The following is a 21899-nucleotide window of genomic DNA, read 5'->3' as shown; positions in this document are numbered from 1 at the left end:
GCGGAGGGAAGGTGGTGCAAATTGGGTCTCCGGCCTGATCAAATTCGTATCCTCCATCTCTTGATCCTTTACCCTACACCACTACCTCTTTGGTATTTTGTTCTTCAACTACTCTCCACTCAGCTCCCATCAACCATCGGCATGACCGGCCAGATAGTCCCCAGTGGCTCAATTCCAGTATTCAGGTCTGGCGCAGCACTCTACCGCCTCATCTCCGGACCAGGAAGACCACGATAACTCGCTGCACAACTCCTTTACCACTCAGAGTAGCCACTCACAACCCCATCATGATAGTAATCACGTCGCCAGGAACAGGAACTCACCCTGCTGGGAGCAGGAACATCCTCAAATACACCTCATGAGCTTGGAATTGCCCTTCGAGGGGACACCTGTAGGCATCTCACGCTCCATATCCACCGCGCATCATTCTCGCGCGGTTGCGAGGCGCAGTAGAATGGCGATAGATAGTTATCAGCGATACTGGATTTTCACGTCCCCATTGGCCCCGTTACACGTCGGGCAACATTATTACTGGCAGGCACGCAGGAGACGCTTAGTGTGGTGACTGACGGGTCGATTCCTCTGTCTGCTAAATAAGTGGTACGAAACAAAGCGGAGGGGAAAGGCTCTCATGTTTTCGGATTGTGGAGCAGGCAGCTTTGATTTTTTTTGGATTAATTGCTGCGATGTTTTGAGAGGGGGAAGCGCAAGAAGGCCTGGCGGTAGTACGTGCCAGACTCTCTTCGGCTGGATTGTATGACTATTCAATGCCGAGAGCCGTCCTAAGTACCAGAGAGGGCGACTCTGTGACCATTATTGAGGTTACAGTGTAGAGGCAGGTAGATACCTTGCTTATAAGAGAGGGATCAATTGGATGGCGAGCCAGCAGCTTGAACCAGGTCCAATTGCTTGCTCGGTCTCAGCCCTTGTTCGCGCTTAGAACAACCCAGAAACCATTGCAAGGCCCGCAACAACAATCGGCAAGACGAAGCCCGACACCCGCGCCGCGGAGTTTTCATCATCATCTTCAGCACCTGCACCTCCACTCCCACTCTCATCATCGCCACTCTGACTCTGGCTCTCATCCTGACTCTCACTGTCGCCTGCATCCCCCGCCGAAAGACAAACAAACTCGACATCAATCTCCTCAAATGTGACATTCTTCTCCCCCTCGTACTCCATCGTCTGCCAGTTCAGCACAGGCTCCAGGTAAACAGGGACGCGCGCGAGAATGCCCACGCCGATCTTGTCGAGTTGCGCGCTATAGCTGCGGGCGCGGTCGATCGGGGCTGAGTAGGTGGATGAGGCGTTTCCAGTCGGGAGGAGCTCGGGTGTCATCCAGCCGAGGGTGTTGTTGAAGGTTGCTTCGATTGCGAGAGCTGCAAGTGTGTTAGTATGGCTTGTTGGGAGTGGTAGGGGTCCGCGTAGGGGTGGATGAGGGTGTTAGAGGGGAAGACGCACCACGACCGTAACTTCCGTTCCCTGCGACAGTTGGATAAAGAGGGGAGTCATCGAAGAGATCACCGGGGCAGGAAAGATTCGTCAATGGCTTCGCGTACAGATCATCAAGGGTCTGGTACAGCGACGCATTCTGGCCCTCGGCGAGATGTCTCAGGATCCCCCACTTGAGCACATCCTTGAGATTGTCCACACACTCCGACCCGATAATCCCGTCGCAGCCGCCATTGTCCCCCTTGACGGTCTGCGACGCGTTACTGAAGAGCATTCCTACTTGCGAGATCACTAGGTCCTCATTGTCGATGTGGACTTCGGGGTATTCGACCCAAAAGGCGATGCGCTGGGCTTCGGTTGCCTCCTCGATTGTGCTGTATTGCAGTTCGTCGGAACTGAGGGAGTCGACGGCGTATACGAGGCTTGCCTGAGATGGGAAGAGAGGCTCGAATTCGAAGGTCTTTGTGCCGTTCGTTTGCGGGTTGATGCAGTTTGATTCCTTGCTGTAGTCGCATGATTGCGCATTGGCGCCTGCAGTTGCGGACGCAACGAGGAAAAGAGTGAATACGGAGTTGGTGGTCCTCATGTCGGAAAGGTAAAAGTAACGAACGTCAGGGCTCCAAGTCGCAGAGTCTGAGGGGTTGACTCCGGTGCGCGAGGGTCGGGGTCTAATTCAAGTACCCTCGCAGGGGAACTAGTCTGGTCGGAACGAAGTGAGGCCGAGTGCTACGGCCCCATAAAAACGCCGACTAGTGACTCAAAGTTCTAAATAAGGGGTGTCTTGCGGCGAATGTGCTTGTGAGAGGCTCATGCGCGCCAATGAAAACCGTCTCTCAACATTAACCGATGCACGATTTCTGTCCAAGGTAGTTAGTGCAAGCGAACCCCGGGACCAAGAACCCCGACAGGCTCGGTTGATCAGGCACAAGGTGCGGCGGGAGATTAGCCTGCGCGAAAGGGCCAATCATCATTGTGCCCTGGTGTTGGGGCGCTTTTAGTGCTGGTCTTCTCCGAGACTATTTGGATTAAGGCAGGCTAAGCCGGATTCTCGGCTCCATATCCATCGTTGAGAATGGTCAACAAGTTGGTAGACGGCAAGTATGCCCAATTGGTCTCTTAAACGGTCGGGTCAATATTGGAGGACAAGCCTTGAAGATATCACGTATATCAACCGAGAGGCTGACTCGATTGTACCCGTACATGGCGGGAACCGAAATGCTCAGAGGGGGAACATGTGGAGCACGAGTTCAGCGACTCACGGCGTCAAGAGACTCGTAACTGGTATCTTCGGTCGAACAATCTATTGTAGATTAGACCAGGCGCATGGAATTCGCTGCCAAGATAGAGAAGTGGGATGCACAACCCCATACAGGGCTTTTTTGCTTTCCTGTTATCAACCGCACCCAGTCGCTTTGCACGCGCCGCAAATAGCGAAAGTCTGAACCCCCCAACCCGCCCAGGAAACCGGAATCACCATGCTAGCAAATTTCTCTGAAAGGCACCATTAGCACCTGATAGCCTCGATCTTCTGATTGCGTTGCCGCATATACTTGGTGTCGTGAAACTTCGACTTTGTGTCTGCGATGCCGAAACGTTGCAGAGCAGGTTGACGGACCGTTTCCAGGCAAAACTCAACATTCTGTTGGACTGAGTCTGGGATCTGGCACCAACTGATTCCAGCGACGGCGATTTCCTCCATTTGGTGCCTTCCATAAGTTCGGCCCATTATGGGACAGTGTTTGGTATCCAGCAAGGTTCTTCTGGCAAAGCACAGAGTAGGTTCTGCGGGATTCACTCTAAAAGTAGGTCATTTTGTCTGCATCAGAAGCCCTACCGTGGAAAAGTAATGGTGCCGAAACGCACGGCTTTCAGCCGTCGCAGGGGCTTGATTTGTCTCAGCTGTGTGAGCAGTAGCCACAGGCAAGCATCCCTCCGGGGAAGAAACGTGGGTCGAGGGTATTGTTGGGTTGAAGCTTTCCTGCGACTGCAATCCCTCCTGAGATCCTCTCAGGTCGATTCAAGAGCGCTCAGGCTGGGTAGATGGTGGAGAATATCCGGAATGAGGCAGGTGAAAAGTTCAATTTGTTACTGCTTGGTCTCTGTAAGCGGGCAAGTTTCCACAACATGAAGAATGTCTTCCTCCATTTCGAACATGCCAACTCGCCTTAGAAAATGCGTAGCTTTCGGAGGTTTTGAAGTGTATCAAAACAAGGATCGAATCCGTCAAAACTCGGTCTCTGGCACCCAAAGCCGGAAGACAAGTAGTCTCTCGAATTGCCGGACCTGCTCTGTCCAGGACTGCAACTCGTGGCCCCAGCCGCTCTGTAGTTCTTGTCCACATACGTAGCCAAAGAGCTTGTCCTTTTCCCCGAGACTCCGTGAGACGGACGCTAGACGGGGATTCGAGCTATGTGGTGTTTGTAGATCCTGCCAGCGTGGGAGGGCCTTTGTGCTCGTGGGGGCTCTATCAGGAGGCGCCTGCGTCCTTTCAAGGCTAGAATTCTCGTCTCACAAGACCCAATGGATGGGTTGACTGTTGCAGAGAGATGTCCGAGGCTTTGGAAGGGATGATTCCAGCTTGCAAAACTTGTGCTATTCAAGGCAGCAGCGAGCCAATGGGGGCCAAGCGATCATGTGACCTTGGTCTTCTTAGTCTCGGCTGACCCCGACCGAGATTCCTCCTTTCTCCACCTCACAGTCGACCTCATGCCAGATCAAGTGGGACGCGTTCATTTATCTTTGTGATAGGAGGAAACAAATCCCAATTGCTCCGACTGCCTCAAAAGGTTTACAACCCGACTACCAGCGAATTTTTTTGACCAGCCTGGAGCCGATCGTTATGACCCTCTCCGGCGGCCGTTCGACAGTCTCGCGATCCAGTTCCAATCGGTGATGCTAGCACCAGCGATAAGACCGCCTTCGAATGTCCGGACTATATCCGCCAGGTCGCATTGATCGAATCAAATCGAGAACAGGCTGCAAAACGTGCAAGTGGGTGCTTTAATCGGTTAGGCTGGGCAACGCTGACGTGCCAGGGTCCGACGCGTGAAATGCGGAGAGGAGAAGCCATCCTGTGTCCGTTGTAGCAGCACGGGGCGACGATGCGACTACACAAATACCGCCACAGCAGCGCAGTCCGCTGTGGCGCGAGCCCTGCCGACAATTTCGGCCGAGTCCAGGGAGCGGCGCGCTTTTGAATACTACTATTTCTCCGCTGCGCCGTCTCTCTCCGATGCGCTGGATCTGGATTTCTGGCGCGGCACCGTCCTGCAAATCTGCAGATCTGAGCCGGCGGTATGGGATGCTATTGTCGCTCTGAGCACCTTGTACGAGCATCCTCTGCACCCGGGGTCGCGGGCGACGTATCAGATCGACGAAACCGATCGTTTACCATCACCTCGATCGCGGAGCCATCGAGAAGCTCTGACTTGGTACTCACGATCACTGCGCAAGATCCAACATCAAATCGATCAAGGCTTGGCCGACTACACCGTGGCACTAGTTACCTGCGTGCTCTTTTTGTGTATTGAGATCCTCCAAGGCAACATCAAGGCTGCCATGTCATTGTACCATCGTGGGGTACAGTTGCTGTCATCGGCCGGATCGGCTTCTATCTCCCGGATTCGAAAAGCAATCCTACCTCTTTTCCTCCGCGTTGCAACTTCAGCTGTTATCATCAGTGGTGTTGAACCGGTCCTCGATCGCCAATACATCGATCCTTCAGGTGATGCTTTTACGTCCCTTTCCGACGCCCGGACGGCACTGCACAAGCTAGTCGCCGACTGGAAAATGCTTGATTGTGACTGTGCAGCTTTGCGCCAAGTGCCGGAAGCAAGTCTGCACATACCTCGTCCCTTGCAGCACCGTCGAGATATATTAGAAGGAAATCTTCTAGCGTGGTACCGGCTATTCTGCGAAATGCCCGAGGTCAGCAAATCTTCTTCGCCAACTAGAGCAGAGCACCAAGGGGTGATAGCAACACTCCAGATGACATACAAGAGCATTCTCATTCTCACCCGAACAGCCTTTTCTGCTACGGAAACCAGCTACGACGCCCACGAAGCCTACTTTGCGGATATACTATCGCGCGCCCCGACAGCCCTCGCCGCGACAGCCCGCGAAACCGGCCAGCAGCCACCATTCACCTTTGACATGGGCAGCGGCACTCCGTTATTCATCACGGCCCTCAAATGCCGGACACCGTCTATGCGTCGTCGGGCATTACGCTTGTTACGTCAGGCACCGCACGTCCAGGGCATGTACTTTTCGCAATCGGCGTCGGACTTTCTTGCGGCGATTGTCGCTGTTGAGGAAGGTGGAGGGCATTGCTCGGAAGAAGAACTGTCATTCACCAGTGTGATCACTCGCCCGGGAATTGTCCCAGAGGAGAGTCGGCGGGTTTTTTCTCTACAATTGGTACCCTGGACAACGACCGAAGGCGACAAGCGAACGGCGTTGAAGTACTCCAGGAGAGACCTAATTGATGGGAAGGTGCAGGTCGTCAACGACGTTGTCGTTTTACCAGCTCCCTCTCCCCACAGAGCGTTGAGCATCCTTTGATGTCCTGCTGCAGCCATGCCATCAAAACGATAAACCCTCTATTATCACTTGAAACGTCCTTCTATACGTCTACCTTCCTCTTTTCATTATTTATCCACTCTGCTTGATCCCCTACTTCGTCTTGTTATATAACTCCTTGATCCGCCTCGCCAACTCCTCCGACTCGGCCTTGACCCACGGCATCGCATGGTGGTAGTTGATCTCGTACAGCGTCGCGGTCTCGGCGTCGTAGTAGTTGGCCAGCTGTTCGCGTCCCAGCGGCAGGAACTCGTCTTTCAGTCCGTGGAGATGCAGCGTCGGGATCCGGATGACTGTGTCTGGCTTTTCCATTTCTGCCGCAGTCAGCGTGATACACCACCAAATAACCGCCGAGAAACAGGAGCACAGAATGGCGAGGAAGAGAAGCAGAGAAAGGGAAACATACTAAACCCAATCTCCCCCTCCATCGGCGGCCCACCCCCCATACAACAAACGCCAAACTTCAGCTTAATCCCCCACGGAACCCCTTCCCCGGCTGTCTCTCTCCTCTGCTGATCCAACAACAACCCCCCAACAACTCTACTCCCCTGACTGAACCCAATAACGCCCACCCAATTCCCACCCGGAACCCTCTCCTGCATAAGCCTCCAAATCCTCGCGACACCATCGCTCCCCTTGTTATCAAACCCACTGCCATCGCCCGCGTTCGTCTCAGGGTGGAACCACGATTTGTAAGGCGCGTACCCGTCGAATGCGGGCAGGACACCCGGGCCCGCAGAGCGCTCAAAGGGCCCGTCGAAGAACTCGAGGCGGAATGTGTCGGAGAGCAGGCTGGTTAGGAACGAGCACTGGATTTCGTATATGGAGGCGTTGGAGCCGCCGCCGTGGAAGGCCGCTATTAGGGGTTTGGACATTGTTGGTGGATTGGTTCTGGGGGAGTGCGGGTTGTTGTTGTGGTGTTGTGGTGTGGTGTGGTGTGGTGAGGGGAAGGTCAGTGAGTGAGATTGCGGTGGGGTGAGACGGCGGGGCCGACGCGAGGGGTAAACTTGACGGTCGAAATAAGCATTTGGGCTGGCATGTAAGCTGCGTGTATTTTAGTCACACTGCTGCCAGCTGATTCCTCAAGTGTCATGCATCCTGCCGCTGCCCGCGTGGCTGTTTTATTTCATTTTATTCCATACCACCGCAGATGCAAATGCAAATGCATGCAGTACCCCATCTCAGCACATATGCAGTCGACTTCCGGTTTCGAAATCGTCTGCAGGCGGGTAATGCAGGCGACTTTCAATTTCGAACACGCCGACAGCGGCGCTGATCCACCATGCAGTCGAAACCGAGTTTCCAATCCGTCCACGCCGGCAGAATCAAGGTTTGTTTGCTGTCGTACAAGAAAAAATCCAATCATTTTTATTCCCCTTCCGATTTTTATTTATTCCATTTTCTTCCTGCTGTGTCACAACGGTATTCCGATTCCTGTAAGTTTTGTATCTGTCTGCCGCTGCGCTTTACCGCGCGCTTAGTTATCGCTGATGTTGAGGTTGGGTTTCGACTGCGTTTTGTTTGTCTGCTGGACAGCGTGAGGTGGGTGTGAGTTTATTTCGACTTCCAGCACGAGCTTATTTGCACTTCACTTCCATCTTTTCGGTGTTGAGGTCGGGTAGGAGGATGATGGGGAGCTTGTCTATAGCTGGGATGGGTTGACTATGTGAAGGGGATAAAGTGCGCTAGATCTGTTCTCTGCCTCGAATAGAAGCTTGATTCGATTTAATCATCATAGAATAATCCACTCCCTTGCGAAGATGATCCGAGTGCGAATGCGAAATATATACAGTAATAATCACCAACCACCGAAACCAAACACTCTCCTCTCCTCTCCTCCTTTTACATCAACCAACTCAATATTAGTGCTTGGGCTTGCAAGTCGACTTCTTCTCACAAACATTAAACACCGCAACAGACGGATCATGGTCACTGCTCGCATCATCATAGTTCAACCACGTGTTGACATGGACATGTTCCATCTTGGCGCCCTTGGCCAGCGCCTCAGAGACAAACATGTGGTCGAGCTGCTGGTGGTTCGAGTCATAGATGTACGTGTAGCGCTCCGTCTCGGGGATTCCCACGACTTCGTCGAGGTCGACGAGGCCCGATTTCTCAACAAAGGTCGTGAGTGGCTCGACGAAGGCGAATTCGTTGAAGTCGCCTGTTGCGAGGATCTTCGCTTTCGGGTCTTTCTCTAGGATGCCGGCGATGAACGATGCGATGACCTCGGCTTGTGCGATGCGCTGGTCGACGGCGCCGTTTACGGGGGGGCGGACGTCGCCCTGGAGTGATGTGCCGCCGCCTTTACTCGAGAGGTGGACGTTCACCGTGAAGAACTTGTTCTTCCCGTCGAGAGTTTCCCAGGCTGCTGCGAGGGGCTTCCGCGATGCGTCCCACGCGCCGTTCGAGGGGTCGATGAGGCCTGGGTTATATTTCAGCTCAGCACCCGCAAGGACCTCATTTGCGTCTGTGGAGGAGCCGGCGTTTTCGTTGCGGAGGCGGATGATGCTGGAATCGTAGAGGTATGCGACGCGGATGTTGCCGCCGGGCTGGCCGCCGTCCGCGTTGTTTACGGGGACGATTTCGGTGAACTCGTAGTCTGGTCCGCCGGCTGCGGCGATGAGATCTGCGAGGGTGGATAAGGTCACATTGGCAGAGACGACGCCGTCGTCGGTTGCGCCAGAGTTGTCCTGGATTTCCTGGAGGGCAACGAGGGCGGGGCCGTTGAGGTAGTTTGCGATGTGGTTCGCGATGCCTTCGATGTTCGAGGCGTTGGGGGTGAGGTTCTCGACGTTGTACGAGCCGATGCTGAGCGATTTGCAGGTCCCGTCACCAACGAGGGTGGAGGCTGGCGCGGCGGTGTCGTTGGAAGCTGTTACCTTGAGGGCTGTGGTGGGGAGGACCATGTACTGGCCAAAGACCCACTGCACGACGCCAGTGACGTCCTCGACGGTGTCGCCGACTTTCGAGTCGTCGCGGTTGCGTGTGCCATCGAGCGGTGTGCCAATTTTTATGGCTTCAGGGTTGGAGTCTGGAGATATTAGTATAGTTTCAGTCTCAGGATCTAAGAAAACATACCCTTAGCAGTCATGGTCAGACCACCGTGCTCATTCAGGCCTGAAACAGCCCAGTTGCCTCGAACAAAGACATCGCCGTACTGGTTCGGCTTGGTGATGATGGTCAAGTCAGTCAACGAGACGAGCTCACCGCTGAGACTCTCCCAAAAGTCGAGACCATTGGCATCGGGCTTCAGGACGGGGTTCTCCTCGGAGATCCGGCTGACGTTGTTTGGAAGCGCATAAATGTCACCAGTGTCGAGAGCAGAGTACACCTCTGTCGGGGGGGAGCGGTCCTTGCCAATCACGACGGGGGTCACCTCGTTGCCGCTGCTCTTGACAACAATGCTGGACGGGGAGGTGATCTCTGTCAGGTGGAGGTATGTGTCCTGAGACCGGTACTCGGAGACCTTTCCGCTGAGCGTGATGATGTCTCCGACAGTGACCTTGGAGACGGAACTGCTTCCGTAGACGTAGATGGACTCCGAGGTAGCATCGTCGGAGTCTGGAGTGGTCGAACGGATGAAGAAGCCGTTCTCGCCAATGGCCGTGACCAGGCCTTCGACGCCGGAAACGCTCTCGCCCTTTAGCGGGGAAAGGTACGTGTTTCCATTGATTTCAGCGATTGTCACTGCCGCTACTGCAGAGGGCAGGACCCAGGATAGGGCAGAAAGACACGCGAGGGACCTCATTTTGACGGCTCGGTCCGGAGTATTACATGCGACCAGAGGCGGGCTTTATAGGCGCGGGGAGATGTGAATCCTGTTATCGAGGCGATGGTCAGCCCCTGATAGTTGAGTGTTATCAGGCGGGAGTACCTGAGCTACAAGGGGCGGCAGCCACTGAGATTGGCGGGTGATGCCCACGTTGCATCGCCAAGACTGCGCCCAGCCCCGGCTGGGAAATGCCCCGACGACTCACCGGCCACAGCACCAGGTTGTGAAGAAGTGCAATATATTGTGGATAGCCTTGGTCGGACTTGGTCCTGCTTAAGAGCTGCAATTCAGACGCTAACGGCCAATTAAATATCAACAGATTCTCTATTCATAACTTGCGCCCACGTGCTCAACAGATAATTGTACGCCATCCTCTCTTCGTCTCGTCGTCTCTCGGAGCTCGCCGGATCGCCCAGCTATCAGGCTCAGGGCTCGGCTCACGCCTTTCCAGTGTCCTGCTTGAGCGATACGATCCGGTTCAGCACCACATGATCATCCGTGGAGTCGGAATCCATCGCAAAGTAACCCACCCGCATCGCCTGGAAACGAACGGTCTCAGGGCGGGGTCTATCTTCGCTGTGCTCACCAGCGGCCTCGGGCCAGGGGGCGCGCCGCCGCACCTCGTCAAATCCGGACTCGATCAAGGCGTTTGTGTAAATGGTCTCGCTGTTGGGATTAATGTCGGCTAGGAAACCGCCCTCGGCGCTGGCAGGCTCTGCCGATTTGAAGAGAGGGTCGTGGACACGAACTTCCACCTTGCGCGCGTCTTCTGCCACCCAGTGGATATACGTCTTGGGCTTTGGTCCGTCGCGATCCAGGACAGCGCGCACTTCCGTGACCTTTCCATCCTCATCCTTCGAATAGGTAGTGGCCTTGATGGGGAATGGCGACTTGTACAGACCGACGTTCTTGCCAGGCGCAAGGCGGAAATAACCCTTGCTGTCCTCCTCACGGAAATCAGAGCGGTCGATATACACGGTCTTGGTGTAGCGAATAGTGTGCGATCCCATGGAGGTGTCTTTGGGGGAGAAAGGAATGTCAAGATCGAGCTGTTCAGGAGTGAGGGTCTCATAATCCTCGATCACAACCGGGATCGGGTCAAGAACAAGCATGAGTCGGGGTACCCGTGTCTCAAGGTAAGTGCGGATACTCTGTTCGAAGCGAGCGATGTTGATGACAGAGTTCGCAGTGGTGACTCCAAGCTCATTGACGAACGACAAAATGGCCTCGGGTGGTACACCACGGCGGCGCAGGGCAATCACAGTGTACAGGCGGGGATCATCCCAGGCTCTGACGTGGCCTGCATCAACGAGCTTCTTGAGCCCGCGTTTGCTCATAATCGTTCCACTGACGTTCAAGCGGCCTGAAAATTAGCGTCGTCTATTGGATAGCATTTGATGAGCTTACCATATTCTCGCTGCATCGGCTCATAAACGCCGAGTGTTGAGTTGAGCCATTCGTAGCTCTCCCGGGACAAAACGAACTCGGTTGTGCAAAGACTGTGTGTGATTCCCTCGAAGCTATCGCAGAGACAGTGGGCAAAGTCGTATGTTGGGAAGATAACCCAGCCAGGTGCCTTGTGATGCTCCTTTTTCAAGACGCGGTAGGCCGCAAGGTCCTTCACGAATTAGCTCGAATTTCCCCGCGGGCTCGAATGCAAACTCACCCACATCTGAGGATTGGGGTTCTCAATGTCCTGGCGCATCCTCAGGAACGCCGTCTGCGGTTCGTATTTCCCGTCCTTCATATCCCGGAACTTCTTCAAGTTTGTCTCAACATCCTGCTCCGCGTCCTTGCATCGGTATCTCGGCCCGTGGTTCTCTCCTCCGCGTTGCAGTTTGAGGTCTGTGTCGCTGCAGTGGCAAACGTAGGCCTTTTCAAGCTGGATAAGCTTTTCGGCGTGCTCGTAGAGCTTCTGGAAGTGGTCGCTTGAGTGGGTAATCCTGGCAGGTTTGAAACCTACGACTGTTAGCAGCATCACACCAACAATGGCGCCTACATACCAAGCCACTGAATGATCTCCTCGATAGCCACAAAGTATTTCTCCTCCTCCGCTTCGGGGTTCGTATCGTCAAACCGAAGAATCTACCCTAGTCAGCAAGCCCCATCTCCAAAACCTCCTACCATACGCACCGTCTCTCCCCCATGGTATCGCGCAAACCCAAAGTTGACCGCAATCGCCTTGCAGTGTCCAAGATGCAAATATCCATTCGGCTCCGGCGGAAATCGCGTAACGACAGGTTTCATAGGACGTTCGCGGAAGACATTGGCGAGGAAGCCCTGCTTGAACATGGCATCCGGGTCAAGCGGGGTCTCCTCGACGGGCTTCGCCTGTTCGGTCTTGGGCTTCGGGGCCGCAGGCTTCTGGTTCGCTTTGGCGGCGGCCGCGGCGGCCTTTTTAGCGCGTTTCTGGGTCCGCTTCTTCAGCTCGTTCTTGGAGACCATCTCGCCGGTCTCCTCGTCGAGGACGAGCTTCGCCGTGCTTTCGGCGAGGGCGTCGGCCATGGTGGGTGGGTTTTCGACGTTTGAAGCGATAGAAATATAGAATGAAAGAAGGGGTTAATCGTGTGAAGCTGTAGGATGGGCAATTCGCTAATCTATCAAAGAATGGGCGCGTGAGTCACGGTTTGGTGTGAGGGTCAAAGAAAATATCCCGCCGTTATCAGCGGGGAATCTTTTGTGCCGCAGATGGTGACTCAGCCGCCACCAACAGCAGGCGGTCGGGCCTTCTTGCACGTGATGATAAGGGCAGCCCGTCTTGACACCTCAGGTGTCGACTTTGTCCCCAGAAGGAAGCACCTTGGACTCGGAACTCGTAATGCTGCATGTTGCTCCTCGTTGCCTCTTCGAATTATTCCCTGTCTCAATCTTTGTAACTCGCGGCCAGTGTAATTGCATTCCACCGACTTTACTCCCGACTATATCCAATGGTACTCTGCCGCTTCTCCTTCAGCTCTTCGTGATATCTATATCCACGGCACTGGACCATTTTATGTCATCGAACCAAGAGTGACCCTCGAAGACTTAAGTTCCTCGATAGAACTTGACACGGACATGACGCTTGCCAAGCGTTTGCTAGGTATCAGGTTCCACCCACAGTTTAGGCACCTACAGTTCTCCCGCTGCGGCGACTTCATCCTGAGAGCTGCACGATGCTTACCCCTTTCCCAACCAATAGGAATCTGAACCAAACTCGCCAGAGTTCAATCGTCGCCCGCGGGTCCCGTCTTCAATCTGCAACTGGCGAGTCTTATTGGTCAAGTGTTCGAGACCCTTTTTGCCAAGTCCCGAATACGAGCTTCGATTCCATACAAACTTATGGACGTCACGTCCAAGAGCTTCGTTTTTGCGCTCCGACTCATCGGTCCAAACATGCCAAGTACAGCACTTCGGAGACATTGCTTAGAAATTCACCTGCTGTCCATTCGATTAGAAATGATTGTGCGGTAGAAATGCTTCGAATCTGTACCTTGCAGAGGCCGCTGGAGAGGTATAAAGAGGGCTGAACAGACCGTGCAAAGGGTCATCACCAAGCAACCTCAGCACGAGTACTTGACAACTATCGACAACTCACAACCGCTCTCCCCATCAAACACCTCACAAAATCACAAAATGTCTACCTACGCTGGCAAGAAAGCCGTCATCATCGGCGGCACCCACGGGATGGGCCTCGCAACCGCCGAGCTCCTCCTCGCCTCCGGCGCCGACGTCCTCTTGACAGGCCGCAGCCAGCCCCCCATTGACTCTGCAAAGGCCAAACTCGGCCACAAAGCCCACATCGTCCAAGCAGACATCACCTCGCTCGCGAACATAACCCGCCTCGTCTCCGACACAAAGGCGGCCTTCGGCGACGACGCCCAGATCGACTTCCTCTTCATCAACGCCGGCTACGCAGCCCTCGAGCCCGTCGCCGCCGTAACCGAAGAGTCCTTCCGACGCACCATCGACACTAACGTCTTTGGCGCCTTCTTCACAGCGCAGCAATTCATCCCGCTTGTCCGGGACGGCGGCGCAATCGTCTTTACCAGCTCCGTCTCGGCGAAATTCGGGTTCCTGGGTATGGGTGTCTATTCGATTGGCAAGGCCGGTGTGTCTTCCTTTGTGCAGACGCTGGCTGCAGAGCTGGCGCCGCGGAAGATCAGGGTTAATGCTGTGACGCCCGGTTTCATTAAGACGCCTACGATGGGAGTGTCCGGTGTTTCGGCAGAGGACCTTGTAGGGTTTGAGGCGGAGGGAGCAAAGCTTACACCACTCAATCGCATCGGAAACCCCGAGGAGGTGGCAAAGGCGGCGGTTTTCTTGGCTTTTGAGGCGACGTTTACGACTGGGACTGAGCTTTTTGTTGATGGTGGATTGGTGACTATGCAGAAGGAACACTAGGTCAGGATTTGTCAAAAGATCTTGGTGGCACATAGGAGGAATTGAAGAGTTAGCTATTTGAATACCATTCATGCATGTTTACTTTGATCTGTTGCTTACTGGCTTTTTGCTCCATCTATTTATGGAGCCGCATAAACTGTACCGGAGTGCCTACGATTTCCACCTCAACTGCTAGTATAGACTCTAAGACCTAGTTGTTCGCTCCATATCTAAATGGTCTGTCATAGGTATCTCAACATTCCGTCATCCACTGCTCGGGGCCCTTCTCAAAGTTTCATTGATACCGCGAACTGAGTTCCTCTTATTCCTGTTCAAGAAATGGTGGTTCCAGGTCAGGTGGGTGGTTGCCTAGGAGTCTACGACAACACCTTTCTGTAAGATGACTATTCTATGGCTCTTCGAAGGAATTCCCCGAGGATCAATCACCAGTCCACACGGCACAATCACAGGGACCGTAGAGCACACACAGGCCGCAGAGAATACATACGACAGAGCACACAGACCATAGAGACAATAAAACATCAAACGCCAAAGACTTACCAGAGATTCATCCGTGTCACGCCGACGACCCTGATCCAAACATACCGTGCAGGAATCACGCAGATACCCTCCACTAGAGAACCTGCCAGAAGACCCGCCATAAGTCCCAGAAGCTATTATTGACCAAGCCGCGTGTCCAATTGTCAGGTACACTTTGCTCTCCCATCACCGCAGATCCTGTCGTCCGCCATATGCCGCAGACACGTTCACCAAGGGAAAACCGAGATCGACACGGGAACTGACTACGAAATGGCCCTCATCAAGCGCAGCTAGGACTTGTACATGACGCGTCAGTATGTGGACTCAAAGAAGAAACCAGAAACTGCATATAAAACTCACGATCAAGGGCAAGATTGTAACTCTCGTCTTCTCAGACCTCGAAGTCACGTCGTTGCCCACGTATGCGTACCTATACGCTCTCAATAACGCCGGTAGGCTCTTGGGCTCTGCTGAGGAAAAGCTAAGGGGAACCAATGCGTCGACAAACACCTGACCAGGTATGAAAAGCTTGTACTCGAAGAAGCAATATTCGAAACTGGATGCTGTTGGGGAGAAGAGAGAGAAGAATAGGAGGAGGAAAAGGGCGGCAGAAGGAGATTATAAGGGAGGCCATCAACTGTGGTCCAGGCGGGCGGGCAGGAACAGTCGCGAAGGCACGCCCAACCTCCTTGACGTGTTGGTCTTTTTATCCATCATGCATGATTTGATCTGAGCGTGTAGATTCCTGCCTACAAGGACCGAACACTGCTCAGACAGGCCAGTTCTGCATGCCAGCCGTCTGGGTGGTATGTCCACAGCCAGGAACAGTGGTGTGCAGCAAATCCGCTCTGGGATTGTTCTTAACGGCAGCTTCATTATTAGTCTCACTAGAAGCTCATTTAAACGTCACCTTCTTCATCAGTAACTTGCACTCAACAATGTGGCTGCCAGCTAGTCACGAAAGAATGGCGACGAGGGTGACAACAAGCGAACATTCCAGAGAGCCGCATCGACTGACTTGCAAGCATGGGCTGAGACTTCGACACGAAGCCGATCTCGACTCGAGTGCGGCAAATGTGCGCTGTACTCTGGACTACTGCCTCTTCTCATGCCCAGTCAACTCATCACGCGTGAACCTCACCCACTCTCTGCTCGCAAACCAACGACGATCTCCTCTTCAGCCGCTCCTAAATATACCTAGCCTCCATCAACCAAATCCAATTACCCTCGTATCCTCCGCCCCCCGAAACGCGCCGAGAAGATCTACATTCCCAGAGTTCGAGATCTACGCCAGCGATCACTCAGCCACCCCGCAAACCTGGAGTATATACGAGGGATCTGCGCGGAGGCCAACGTATGAGCTTATCAAATGCTACAGAGTCTCCTTGAGGGTGTAACTTTCCCTCTCTTCGAGTTTGTTTGTGATACGAGGTGTAACATCTCGGCTTGCGGATCGCGGCTCTTTGGGGTAGGGAGGTGCACGAGCTGAGATGCGGACTTCGTGTTGGGTTGCGTTTGTTTGTTCGTGTCTTTTCACAGATGGGCGTTGACATCAAAGTCTTAGGAGAGTGGCTATAATTAGAGGGAAGGCAAATGGGGGTCATGAAAGGTATATAAGCCCCGTCATTCTCTCTCGAGATCTCATCATCATCTGCCAACAGTCGAGCATCGCAAAGCAAAGCATCACAACAACAAACTGAATCTGCAAGCCACAAATCCCAAGCAAACCAACCAACCAAACGGAATGAAGTCCTTCATCCCCATCGCCCTTGCTCTCGTCGGGTATGTCTTCTTCTTTCCTTCCCTTCCACTTCTGCATTTTCTTGGCAACCTATACTAACTTTTATATACAGCTTCGCCGCCCAAGGTTAGCCTGCATTCCTTTCTGTACCTCATCCTCAGTTCAATATTCCTAACATGATCACTTAGGCTACGCCGTCTCCTGCCAGTCCCAGGGCGGAGCCTGCCACGACGGTGACCGCGACTGCCCCGCCGGCACCAACAGTGTTTTCTGGGATACCGGATGCGATAGTGCTTTCTGGCCCTGGGAGGAGGACGACAAGTGCTGTGTCTAGGCTAGGACATGGATGACGCTCTTGAGTCGGGTGCCATTGGGATACTGGTGGGGATAGGAGGTATACGCGGTGGGAGAGGTGGACGTGGTGTGTGTATGGGATTTCAGCTCCAATGATTAGGCAGAGTCATTCCTGTCCTACATAACATTCCTAAAGCACAATCCACATACTGTCAAGCATTTCTTTTAGAAGAAATATTCCTGCCTTTTAGTCGTCATCATCATCTGGGACGAAATGCGGTCGCCGATGGTTGGGATCCTCCGAATCGTCCCTGTTAGAGTCAGAAGCTCTACTATACCCAAATACCTCATCCATATGTTCCAGTACTCTGGATACTAAGCCTGTAACCACCATGAGCTCTTCCTCGGCAGATATGAAGAACACCATGAGACGACGCAGCCATGTTCCGAATGGGTACGTTGAGATTACCAATGTTGAATGCGGCCATTCGGTCCACATTTCATCTTCACTCCCAGCGACAAGTACACTCTTCTATCTCGATGGTCCTTCTGTAGGCGGATCGGATACGATGGAGAGAATCACGAGTTGGCCACTCTCCACGAGAACTTTGGTTCCACCGAGAATAGGAAGGTCTATTGTACACGTTGGTGGATAGCTTTGACGCTCGAAAGGCCTGAGACTCAAGTTACATCCGGCATAGTCCTGGAGCGGCAGTTCCTCTACATCAAACATGTATGCTGCAATACTCCTTAACTGTGGTGGGACTAGCTGAAAGAAACTGACACCGCTTCTATAGCGCATAGTCGAATACGGGAGATGCCAAATCGGGCACCAAACATGTTTTTCGTCGTCGCGCACACATTACATTCTCAAAAGTCGCCGCTCGAATCTCCGGCGCGAGATCGTCTCTAGTCTCCGCTCAAACAAAGCATTGTAGGCATCATCATCAAGAGAGCCGTAGCGGTGTCGTTCGTTATCCAAATCTTGCTCTATCAACCCTTTCCACTTCGTGCCCGCGACCCATTCCTTCACTCGGCGCGTAATGTTTGCGTTGACTTTGATTGGCTCGGCTTGTGATCATCTGCGGAGAGTATTTGCTCGTGGAGCTGGACTCTAGCGGCCTCCAAAGCTCTGGTTTCTGATGGGATATTTAGGAGCTTTGTTCTGAGGACGGTAGCGGCTTCTGAAGGAGCAGTTTCAGACATTGTGAGGACAGTTTTCGATGGTTTGATGAGATTCAGATGGTCGTTTGGGAATGAGATGATGGATGAGAAGGAGCTATTTGCGCACTGGGAGGCGAAGAGCCAGAACCCGAATGTGAGCGCCGGATCGAGATCCCGTGATGTTTCCATCTTCGACGCCAGTAGCCTTCCATGAGCCAGGAGCAGTAACCGTCCTGAAGCAGGGGACAATCAGGCGAGAAAAGTGCGGCGATACTCACAGACCCTCAGGTTCGCCACGGGCGTGGTCGCTCCTGTCCTAACGGGTCTGTCTACTAGATCTCGCCATCTACAATCGACTCTCCCTCGCCGACCTCTCTTCTTCCCCCTCCCAAGCCCTTCGAATTGACCCCCAGTACCTCTCTTCGTCAAGCATAACAAGCGCACAATGCGCCCCTTTCCCAAACTTCTCCCCCTGAACCAGAAACCCGCGTCCTCTCCCATCCTCCATATGCCTCTCGACATCCTCCCACCTCACCAGCTCGTCCTCGACAGAATAAACATAGAACCTCCGTGCCGAACTTCCAAATAACCCCGGATCATTCAACTCTGCTCTCAAACCCTCAACATCACTCATCACCCCGGCAGCCTGCAATATGGAGAGCAGCCCGATACTTGGGTACAGAACGGCCCTGCCGAGGAGATTCCGGATTGGATAAGTTGTTGCCGGAGGCAGAGATACGGCTGCGGCATTGTACTGTCGGATAAACGCGCTGTCGCCGGGACAGCAGTCGAAGATCACCAGTCTCAGTGCGGAGACGAACCGGTCGTGCTTGGCGACGCTGTCCTCTCGGATCGAGCGCATAAGCTGCGTGCCGATATTACTGCCCCCGTGCGAGAAGATGTGAAGGAGGACTGGTCTACTCGTGTCTCCACCGTCACTGTTCAACTCAAAGAATTGACTGATAACTCCCCTTGCTGGCTCCAGTCTTTCCTTTACAGCGGCAAAACTCTTCACCGTAATCTCCGCAATCGTCGTCGTGATCAGTACAATCACCGCGGTAGGAAACAACTTCGCATAGCCAGCCGTGTACTTGGCAATTCGCCGGGGCGAGGCACCGCCGAGCCATGTGCAGAGGATAATTAGCGCTGTTGGTGGCGTGGGTGGTGTGTAGAGGTAGATGTTCTGGGCGATTGGTGCGCAGGGCCCGATGGGGTAGTCCATGGCCGATGAGGCTAGACAGAGGTGACAGAGGCGATGATGTGATGTGGTGTGTAGAAGCGATGGAGGAAGGAATTGGAGTAATAACAAGCGTCAGTTGTTGGGATGTTGAATGCCCAGTCAGGCTAAACCCGAAACAGCCCTATCGCCCGGTTGCGACACGAGGCGGGCTGCAAGCCACCCGGCCTGCGGAGCGATTAGTTGCGGAAATAGAGGTTGTTTAGGTCTCGGTTATTATCGTTGTTATGCAGAGAACAGACCATGACGGAGAGATCTGAGGCTGGCCAAGGCCGAGTGGAAGAACAACAGACTCCGACTACAGACTCAGAGTAAATGACATTATCCCGTACTCCGATCACCAGCCCTAATAAATACATCTCGCGATCCAGCTCATTACCAGCTCGTCACAACCCTCATTGTACCTTTTACCCTTTGACAAACAAAGCTTCACAATAGACGAACCCTCAAGGATCGAGACCAAGCTCAATCCCAAAATGAAAATAATCCTAGCAGGAACAACCGGCTTCGTCGGCACCGAGGTCCTCGCCCAAGCCCTCGCCAATCCACGCATAACATCCCTCATCGTCCTATCCCGCAAACCGCTCCCGCAATCCATCACAGAGAATGAAAAAGTCACCGTCAAGATCCTAGATGATTTCCTTACGTATCCGGAATCCCTCCTCGAGGAACTTGCTGGGGCGGAGGGGTGTATTTGGTTTGTTCCCTACCTTGTTTCTTCTTAAATCACAGCCGTCAAGGCCCTGGCTACCGGTTTACCTTTCTTACCCACTACCAGAGCGGCGCTGAGCTAGACCCACGGTCACCCTCTTCGAGCTGGATACTGATACCATGAGTGCAATAGGTCCCTCGGCCTCGCCACATCCCCCTCCCTATCCCTCTACCGAGAGGTAAACCACGAATACACGCTCGCTGCGCTCGATGCGTTCTCCAGAATTCCTCTGCCCCCAGGAACGGCTGTTCCCAAACCCTTCCATTTCGTATACTGCAGCGGCGCCGCAGCCGTCCGCGATCCCGACCGGACCAAGACGCTGTGGTTCATGGGGGACATGAGGAGAATCAGGGTATGCTTTCTTTCCCGCATCCCACTCCCCTGCTTCTTCTGCCTTTGGGTCCTGCTAGGGGGCCTAACAGGACCCTGTATGTACTTGTACTGACCCGCTGGATGAGCGCAGGGCGAGACGGAATCCGCGCTCCTCTCATACAACTCCAATGTCAACTCCAATTCTCAGACCGTGGACCCTCTCCAGGAAGAGAGGAGTACACCTACAAGAAAGATGGAAATATCCATCGTCCGCCCTGCAATGGTCGTTGCAAAGGAATGGACCCTGCATAGTATGCTGTTTAGTCTGGGCCCGAGTATCCGTGTTGATCGCGTGGCCGGGGTTATGCTTGGGCTTGTGCTGGGGTCTTATGCGGATGAAAGTGAGGGGAAGGGCGAGGGTAGGGGCAAGGGTAAGGGCAGGCACGAGGATGGGGAGAGTGAGTGCAGCAGTGAGGGAAATTTCGGGGTGAGAGTGGTGGAGAATTGGGAGATGAACGGTTGGAGAGGGTAGAGTGGTTTTAATGTTTGCGGCCGTTTGCTGTTTGCTTGGTGGCTGGTGCGTTTGTTTTGACTATGGCTGTTTGAGTTAGGTATATTGGAGTTTAATATTGGGAATATTGAAGATGGGAGAGTTAGGGCCAGCTTTTATGAGCGTCTGTGTTTTGAATACAAGTCGAGATGCCTTCTACAACACTGGGCGTAGTAAAACAACATAAATACTCGCATTGGCATATATACATGCATCAACAAATAGGAACATCAAGCAATAGTCTATCAATAATTGTGGAAACAAATCGTCACCTATTCCTCATTCTTTCCTCCTCCTTCTTTTCTTTGACACGATATTTTTGTCAATTCGCTCTCTTGCGGTCGGTTGACCCCACTGCCCTCGCTGCTTGTGTGGCTTCTCTATTATTTCCTCTTCTCCAAAAGGCAACCTTACTACTCTTTTCTCTTGCCCTGTAACCAGCCTTACCTGCCACTCGGCCCAATACTCAAAGTAGTTGTCAACCCTCAGGATGCGGAGACAGATATCTCTGGTTACAAGCATGCCTTAGAGGCACTAGTGCCCATCAAACCCCGGGATTCACCGCCCAATGGATCTCGTACGTGATTTGCTTCAAATTGTAGGGATTGACTGTCCCGGGGTAGAGTTCGCGGACTTTGTTTGTCGTGAGAATCTGGGTATCGACAATGCGGTTGTGGACAAGACGCGGGGCCTCGAGGTCGTTCTGGGCTGCATGCGTGACGAGGATTGTGTTTTGATCCACAAAGCTGAAAAAGGCCTGTTGGGCTGGCTCGAAGCCTTTGAGATAGTGGCCATCCCGCTCGGCGTTCCGTTCATGATAGCGCATTCTCGTGGCCGTCATAATGCTCCACTTTGTTCGTCAATTCTCGATTGGGTCTTGCGGGTCAACCACGCAGTCGATGAGAACTTCTCCAGTTAGGACGTCGACAACACATAGTTCTCAGATGTGACTGGTGTTATTGGGACTGAAGCCAGCCGTTTCGCAGTCAAAAGCGACGACCTTTCGCTCCCTCTGTCCGGTAAAGTTCGGTCCGTAGTTGATAGGGACAGAGAGGTTGGAGTTTCCGCTTGGGTAGCGGGCCTTCTCAAGGTCATATTTTGAGTGGATATTGTCTTGTATTTTTCGTTACATCGTACCCCGCTCTTCCGGCCGGATATTGTACCACCAGCCGCCGCTGATACCAT

At 53.4% G+C, this 21899-nt stretch overlaps 11 protein-coding genes across 11 annotated transcripts; 5 read left to right on the top strand and 6 right to left on the bottom strand.

Moving 5' to 3' along the window:
* Window positions 1–695: 695 nt before the first annotated feature.
* BJX68DRAFT_245597 (uncharacterized protein) lies at window positions 696–2316 on the bottom strand. Its single transcript, XM_071041522.1, has 2 exons — window positions 1462–2316; window positions 696–1379 (listed from the first exon to the last, which is right to left on the bottom strand). Exons 1-2 carry the CDS (start codon window positions 2036–2038, stop codon window positions 937–939), a joined length of 1020 nt encoding a protein of 339 aa, XP_070894629.1. The 5' UTR covers window positions 2039–2316; the 3' UTR covers window positions 696–936.
* Window positions 2317–4154: 1838 nt separating this feature from the next.
* Window positions 4155–6183, top strand: BJX68DRAFT_172989 (Zn(II)2Cys6 transcription factor). Its single transcript, XM_071037079.1, has 2 exons — window positions 4155–4443; window positions 4488–6183. Exons 1-2 carry the CDS (start codon window positions 4376–4378, stop codon window positions 6010–6012), a joined length of 1593 nt encoding a protein of 530 aa, XP_070894628.1. The 5' UTR covers window positions 4155–4375; the 3' UTR covers window positions 6013–6183.
* BJX68DRAFT_172910 (serine hydrolase FSH) lies at window positions 6068–7013 on the bottom strand. Its single transcript, XM_071037078.1, has 2 exons — window positions 6437–7013; window positions 6068–6344 (listed from the first exon to the last, which is right to left on the bottom strand). Exons 1-2 carry the CDS (start codon window positions 6903–6905, stop codon window positions 6124–6126), a joined length of 690 nt encoding a protein of 229 aa, XP_070894627.1. The 5' UTR covers window positions 6906–7013; the 3' UTR covers window positions 6068–6123.
* Window positions 7014–7056: 43 nt separating this feature from the next.
* Window positions 7057–7776, top strand: BJX68DRAFT_245592 (uncharacterized protein). The gene has a single exon (XM_071041521.1). It carries the CDS (start codon window positions 7122–7124, stop codon window positions 7509–7511), a length of 390 nt encoding a protein of 129 aa, XP_070894626.1. The 5' UTR covers window positions 7057–7121; the 3' UTR covers window positions 7512–7776.
* BJX68DRAFT_245591 (endonuclease/exonuclease/phosphatase family protein) lies at window positions 7754–9889 on the bottom strand. Its single transcript, XM_071041520.1, has 2 exons — window positions 9112–9889; window positions 7754–9064 (listed from the first exon to the last, which is right to left on the bottom strand). The coding sequence occupies exons 1-2, from the start codon at window positions 9779–9781 to the stop codon at window positions 7893–7895; spliced, it is 1842 nt and encodes a 613-aa protein (XP_070894625.1). The 5' UTR covers window positions 9782–9889; the 3' UTR covers window positions 7754–7892.
* A 71-nt stretch (window positions 9890–9960) lies between these two features.
* BJX68DRAFT_245588 (glutamine--tRNA ligase) lies at window positions 9961–12455 on the bottom strand. Its single transcript, XM_071041519.1, has 5 exons — window positions 11939–12455; window positions 11809–11890; window positions 11472–11764; window positions 11213–11423; window positions 9961–11168 (listed from the first exon to the last, which is right to left on the bottom strand). Exons 1-5 carry the CDS (start codon window positions 12308–12310, stop codon window positions 10243–10245), a joined length of 1884 nt encoding a protein of 627 aa, XP_070894624.1. The 5' UTR covers window positions 12311–12455; the 3' UTR covers window positions 9961–10242.
* Window positions 12456–13179: 724 nt separating this feature from the next.
* BJX68DRAFT_245586 (putative short chain dehydrogenase) lies at window positions 13180–14269 on the top strand. The gene has a single exon (XM_071041518.1). It carries the CDS (start codon window positions 13418–13420, stop codon window positions 14183–14185), a length of 768 nt encoding a protein of 255 aa, XP_070894623.1. The 5' UTR covers window positions 13180–13417; the 3' UTR covers window positions 14186–14269.
* Window positions 14270–16448: 2179 nt separating this feature from the next.
* Window positions 16449–16779, top strand: BJX68DRAFT_271157 (uncharacterized protein; the record flags this gene model as incomplete). Its single annotated transcript, XM_071046888.1, has 3 exons — window positions 16449–16486; window positions 16558–16571; window positions 16634–16779. The coding sequence occupies 3 exons, from the start codon at window positions 16449–16451 to the stop codon at window positions 16777–16779; spliced, it is 198 nt and encodes a 65-aa protein (XP_070894622.1).
* An 814-nt stretch (window positions 16780–17593) lies between these two features.
* Window positions 17594–18287, bottom strand: BJX68DRAFT_245585 (uncharacterized protein). The gene has a single exon (XM_071041517.1). It carries the CDS (start codon window positions 18090–18092, stop codon window positions 17769–17771), a length of 324 nt encoding a protein of 107 aa, XP_070894621.1. The 5' UTR covers window positions 18093–18287; the 3' UTR covers window positions 17594–17768.
* BJX68DRAFT_278652 (TMEM53 family protein) lies at window positions 17594–19179 on the bottom strand. The gene has a single exon (XM_071048580.1). The coding sequence runs from the start codon at window positions 19123–19125 to the stop codon at window positions 18250–18252; it is 876 nt and encodes a 291-aa protein (XP_070894620.1). The 5' UTR covers window positions 19126–19179; the 3' UTR covers window positions 17594–18249.
* A 437-nt stretch (window positions 19180–19616) lies between these two features.
* Window positions 19617–21633, top strand: BJX68DRAFT_271154 (uncharacterized protein; the record flags this gene model as incomplete). The annotated part of the gene is made up of 4 exons (XM_071046887.1): window positions 19617–19837; window positions 19985–20204; window positions 20316–20622; window positions 21338–21633. The coding sequence occupies 4 exons, from the start codon at window positions 19617–19619 to the stop codon at window positions 21631–21633; spliced, it is 1044 nt and encodes a 347-aa protein (XP_070894619.1).
* Between the last annotated feature and the right edge of the window lie 266 nt (window positions 21634–21899).

This window comes from Aspergillus pseudodeflectus, assembly GCF_044049435.1.
Source record: "Aspergillus pseudodeflectus strain CBS 756.74 chromosome Unknown BJX68scaffold_57, whole genome shotgun sequence".
Lineage (NCBI taxonomy): Eukaryota > Fungi > Ascomycota > Eurotiomycetes > Eurotiales > Aspergillaceae > Aspergillus > Aspergillus pseudodeflectus.
This window is presented reverse-complemented; position numbering and strand designations above follow the sequence as displayed.

What these genes read in the sequence shown, in the direction of transcription:
- BJX68DRAFT_172910 (XM_071037078.1), bottom strand. Translation starts at nt 6,905, where the DNA reads ATGTCCAAACCCCTAATAGCGGCCTTCCACGGCGGCGGCTCCAACGCC. An exon ending in GGAGGGGGAGATTGGGTTTA is followed by an intron (nt 6,345 to 6,436) that starts GTATGTTTCCCT and finishes TGACTGCGGCAG; the next exon opens with AAATGGAAAAGCCAGACACA.
- BJX68DRAFT_245586 (XM_071041518.1), top strand. Translation starts at nt 13,418, where the DNA reads ATGTCTACCTACGCTGGCAAGAAAGCCGTCATCATCGGCGGCACCCAC.
- BJX68DRAFT_245585 (XM_071041517.1), bottom strand. Translation starts at nt 18,092, where the DNA reads ATGGAAACATCACGGGATCTCGATCCGGCGCTCACATTCGGGTTCTGG.
- BJX68DRAFT_172989 (XM_071037079.1), top strand. Translation starts at nt 4,376, where the DNA reads ATGTCCGGACTATATCCGCCAGGTCGCATTGATCGAATCAAATCGAGA. An exon ending in ACAGGCTGCAAAACGTGCAA is followed by an intron (nt 4,444 to 4,487) that starts GTGGGTGCTTTA and finishes CTGACGTGCCAG; the next exon opens with GGTCCGACGCGTGAAATGCG.
- BJX68DRAFT_245597 (XM_071041522.1), bottom strand. Translation starts at nt 2,038, where the DNA reads ATGAGGACCACCAACTCCGTATTCACTCTTTTCCTCGTTGCGTCCGCA. An exon ending in GAACGGAAGTTACGGTCGTG is followed by an intron (nt 1,380 to 1,461) that starts GTGCGTCTTCCC and finishes ACACACTTGCAG; the next exon opens with CTCTCGCAATCGAAGCAACC.
- BJX68DRAFT_245592 (XM_071041521.1), top strand. Translation starts at nt 7,122, where the DNA reads ATGCATCCTGCCGCTGCCCGCGTGGCTGTTTTATTTCATTTTATTCCA.
- BJX68DRAFT_278652 (XM_071048580.1), bottom strand. Translation starts at nt 19,125, where the DNA reads ATGGACTACCCCATCGGGCCCTGCGCACCAATCGCCCAGAACATCTAC.
- BJX68DRAFT_245588 (XM_071041519.1), bottom strand. Translation starts at nt 12,310, where the DNA reads ATGGCCGACGCCCTCGCCGAAAGCACGGCGAAGCTCGTCCTCGACGAG. An exon ending in GGAGATCATTCAGTGGCTTG is followed by an intron (nt 11,765 to 11,808) that starts GTATGTAGGCGC and finishes TAACAGTCGTAG; the next exon opens with GTTTCAAACCTGCCAGGATT. An exon ending in ACCCCAATCCTCAGATGTGG is followed by an intron (nt 11,424 to 11,471) that starts GTGAGTTTGCAT and finishes TAATTCGTGAAG; the next exon opens with GACCTTGCGGCCTACCGCGT.
- BJX68DRAFT_245591 (XM_071041520.1), bottom strand. Translation starts at nt 9,781, where the DNA reads ATGAGGTCCCTCGCGTGTCTTTCTGCCCTATCCTGGGTCCTGCCCTCT. An exon ending in TCTGACCATGACTGCTAAGG is followed by an intron (nt 9,065 to 9,111) that starts GTATGTTTTCTT and finishes TAATATCTCCAG; the next exon opens with ACTCCAACCCTGAAGCCATA.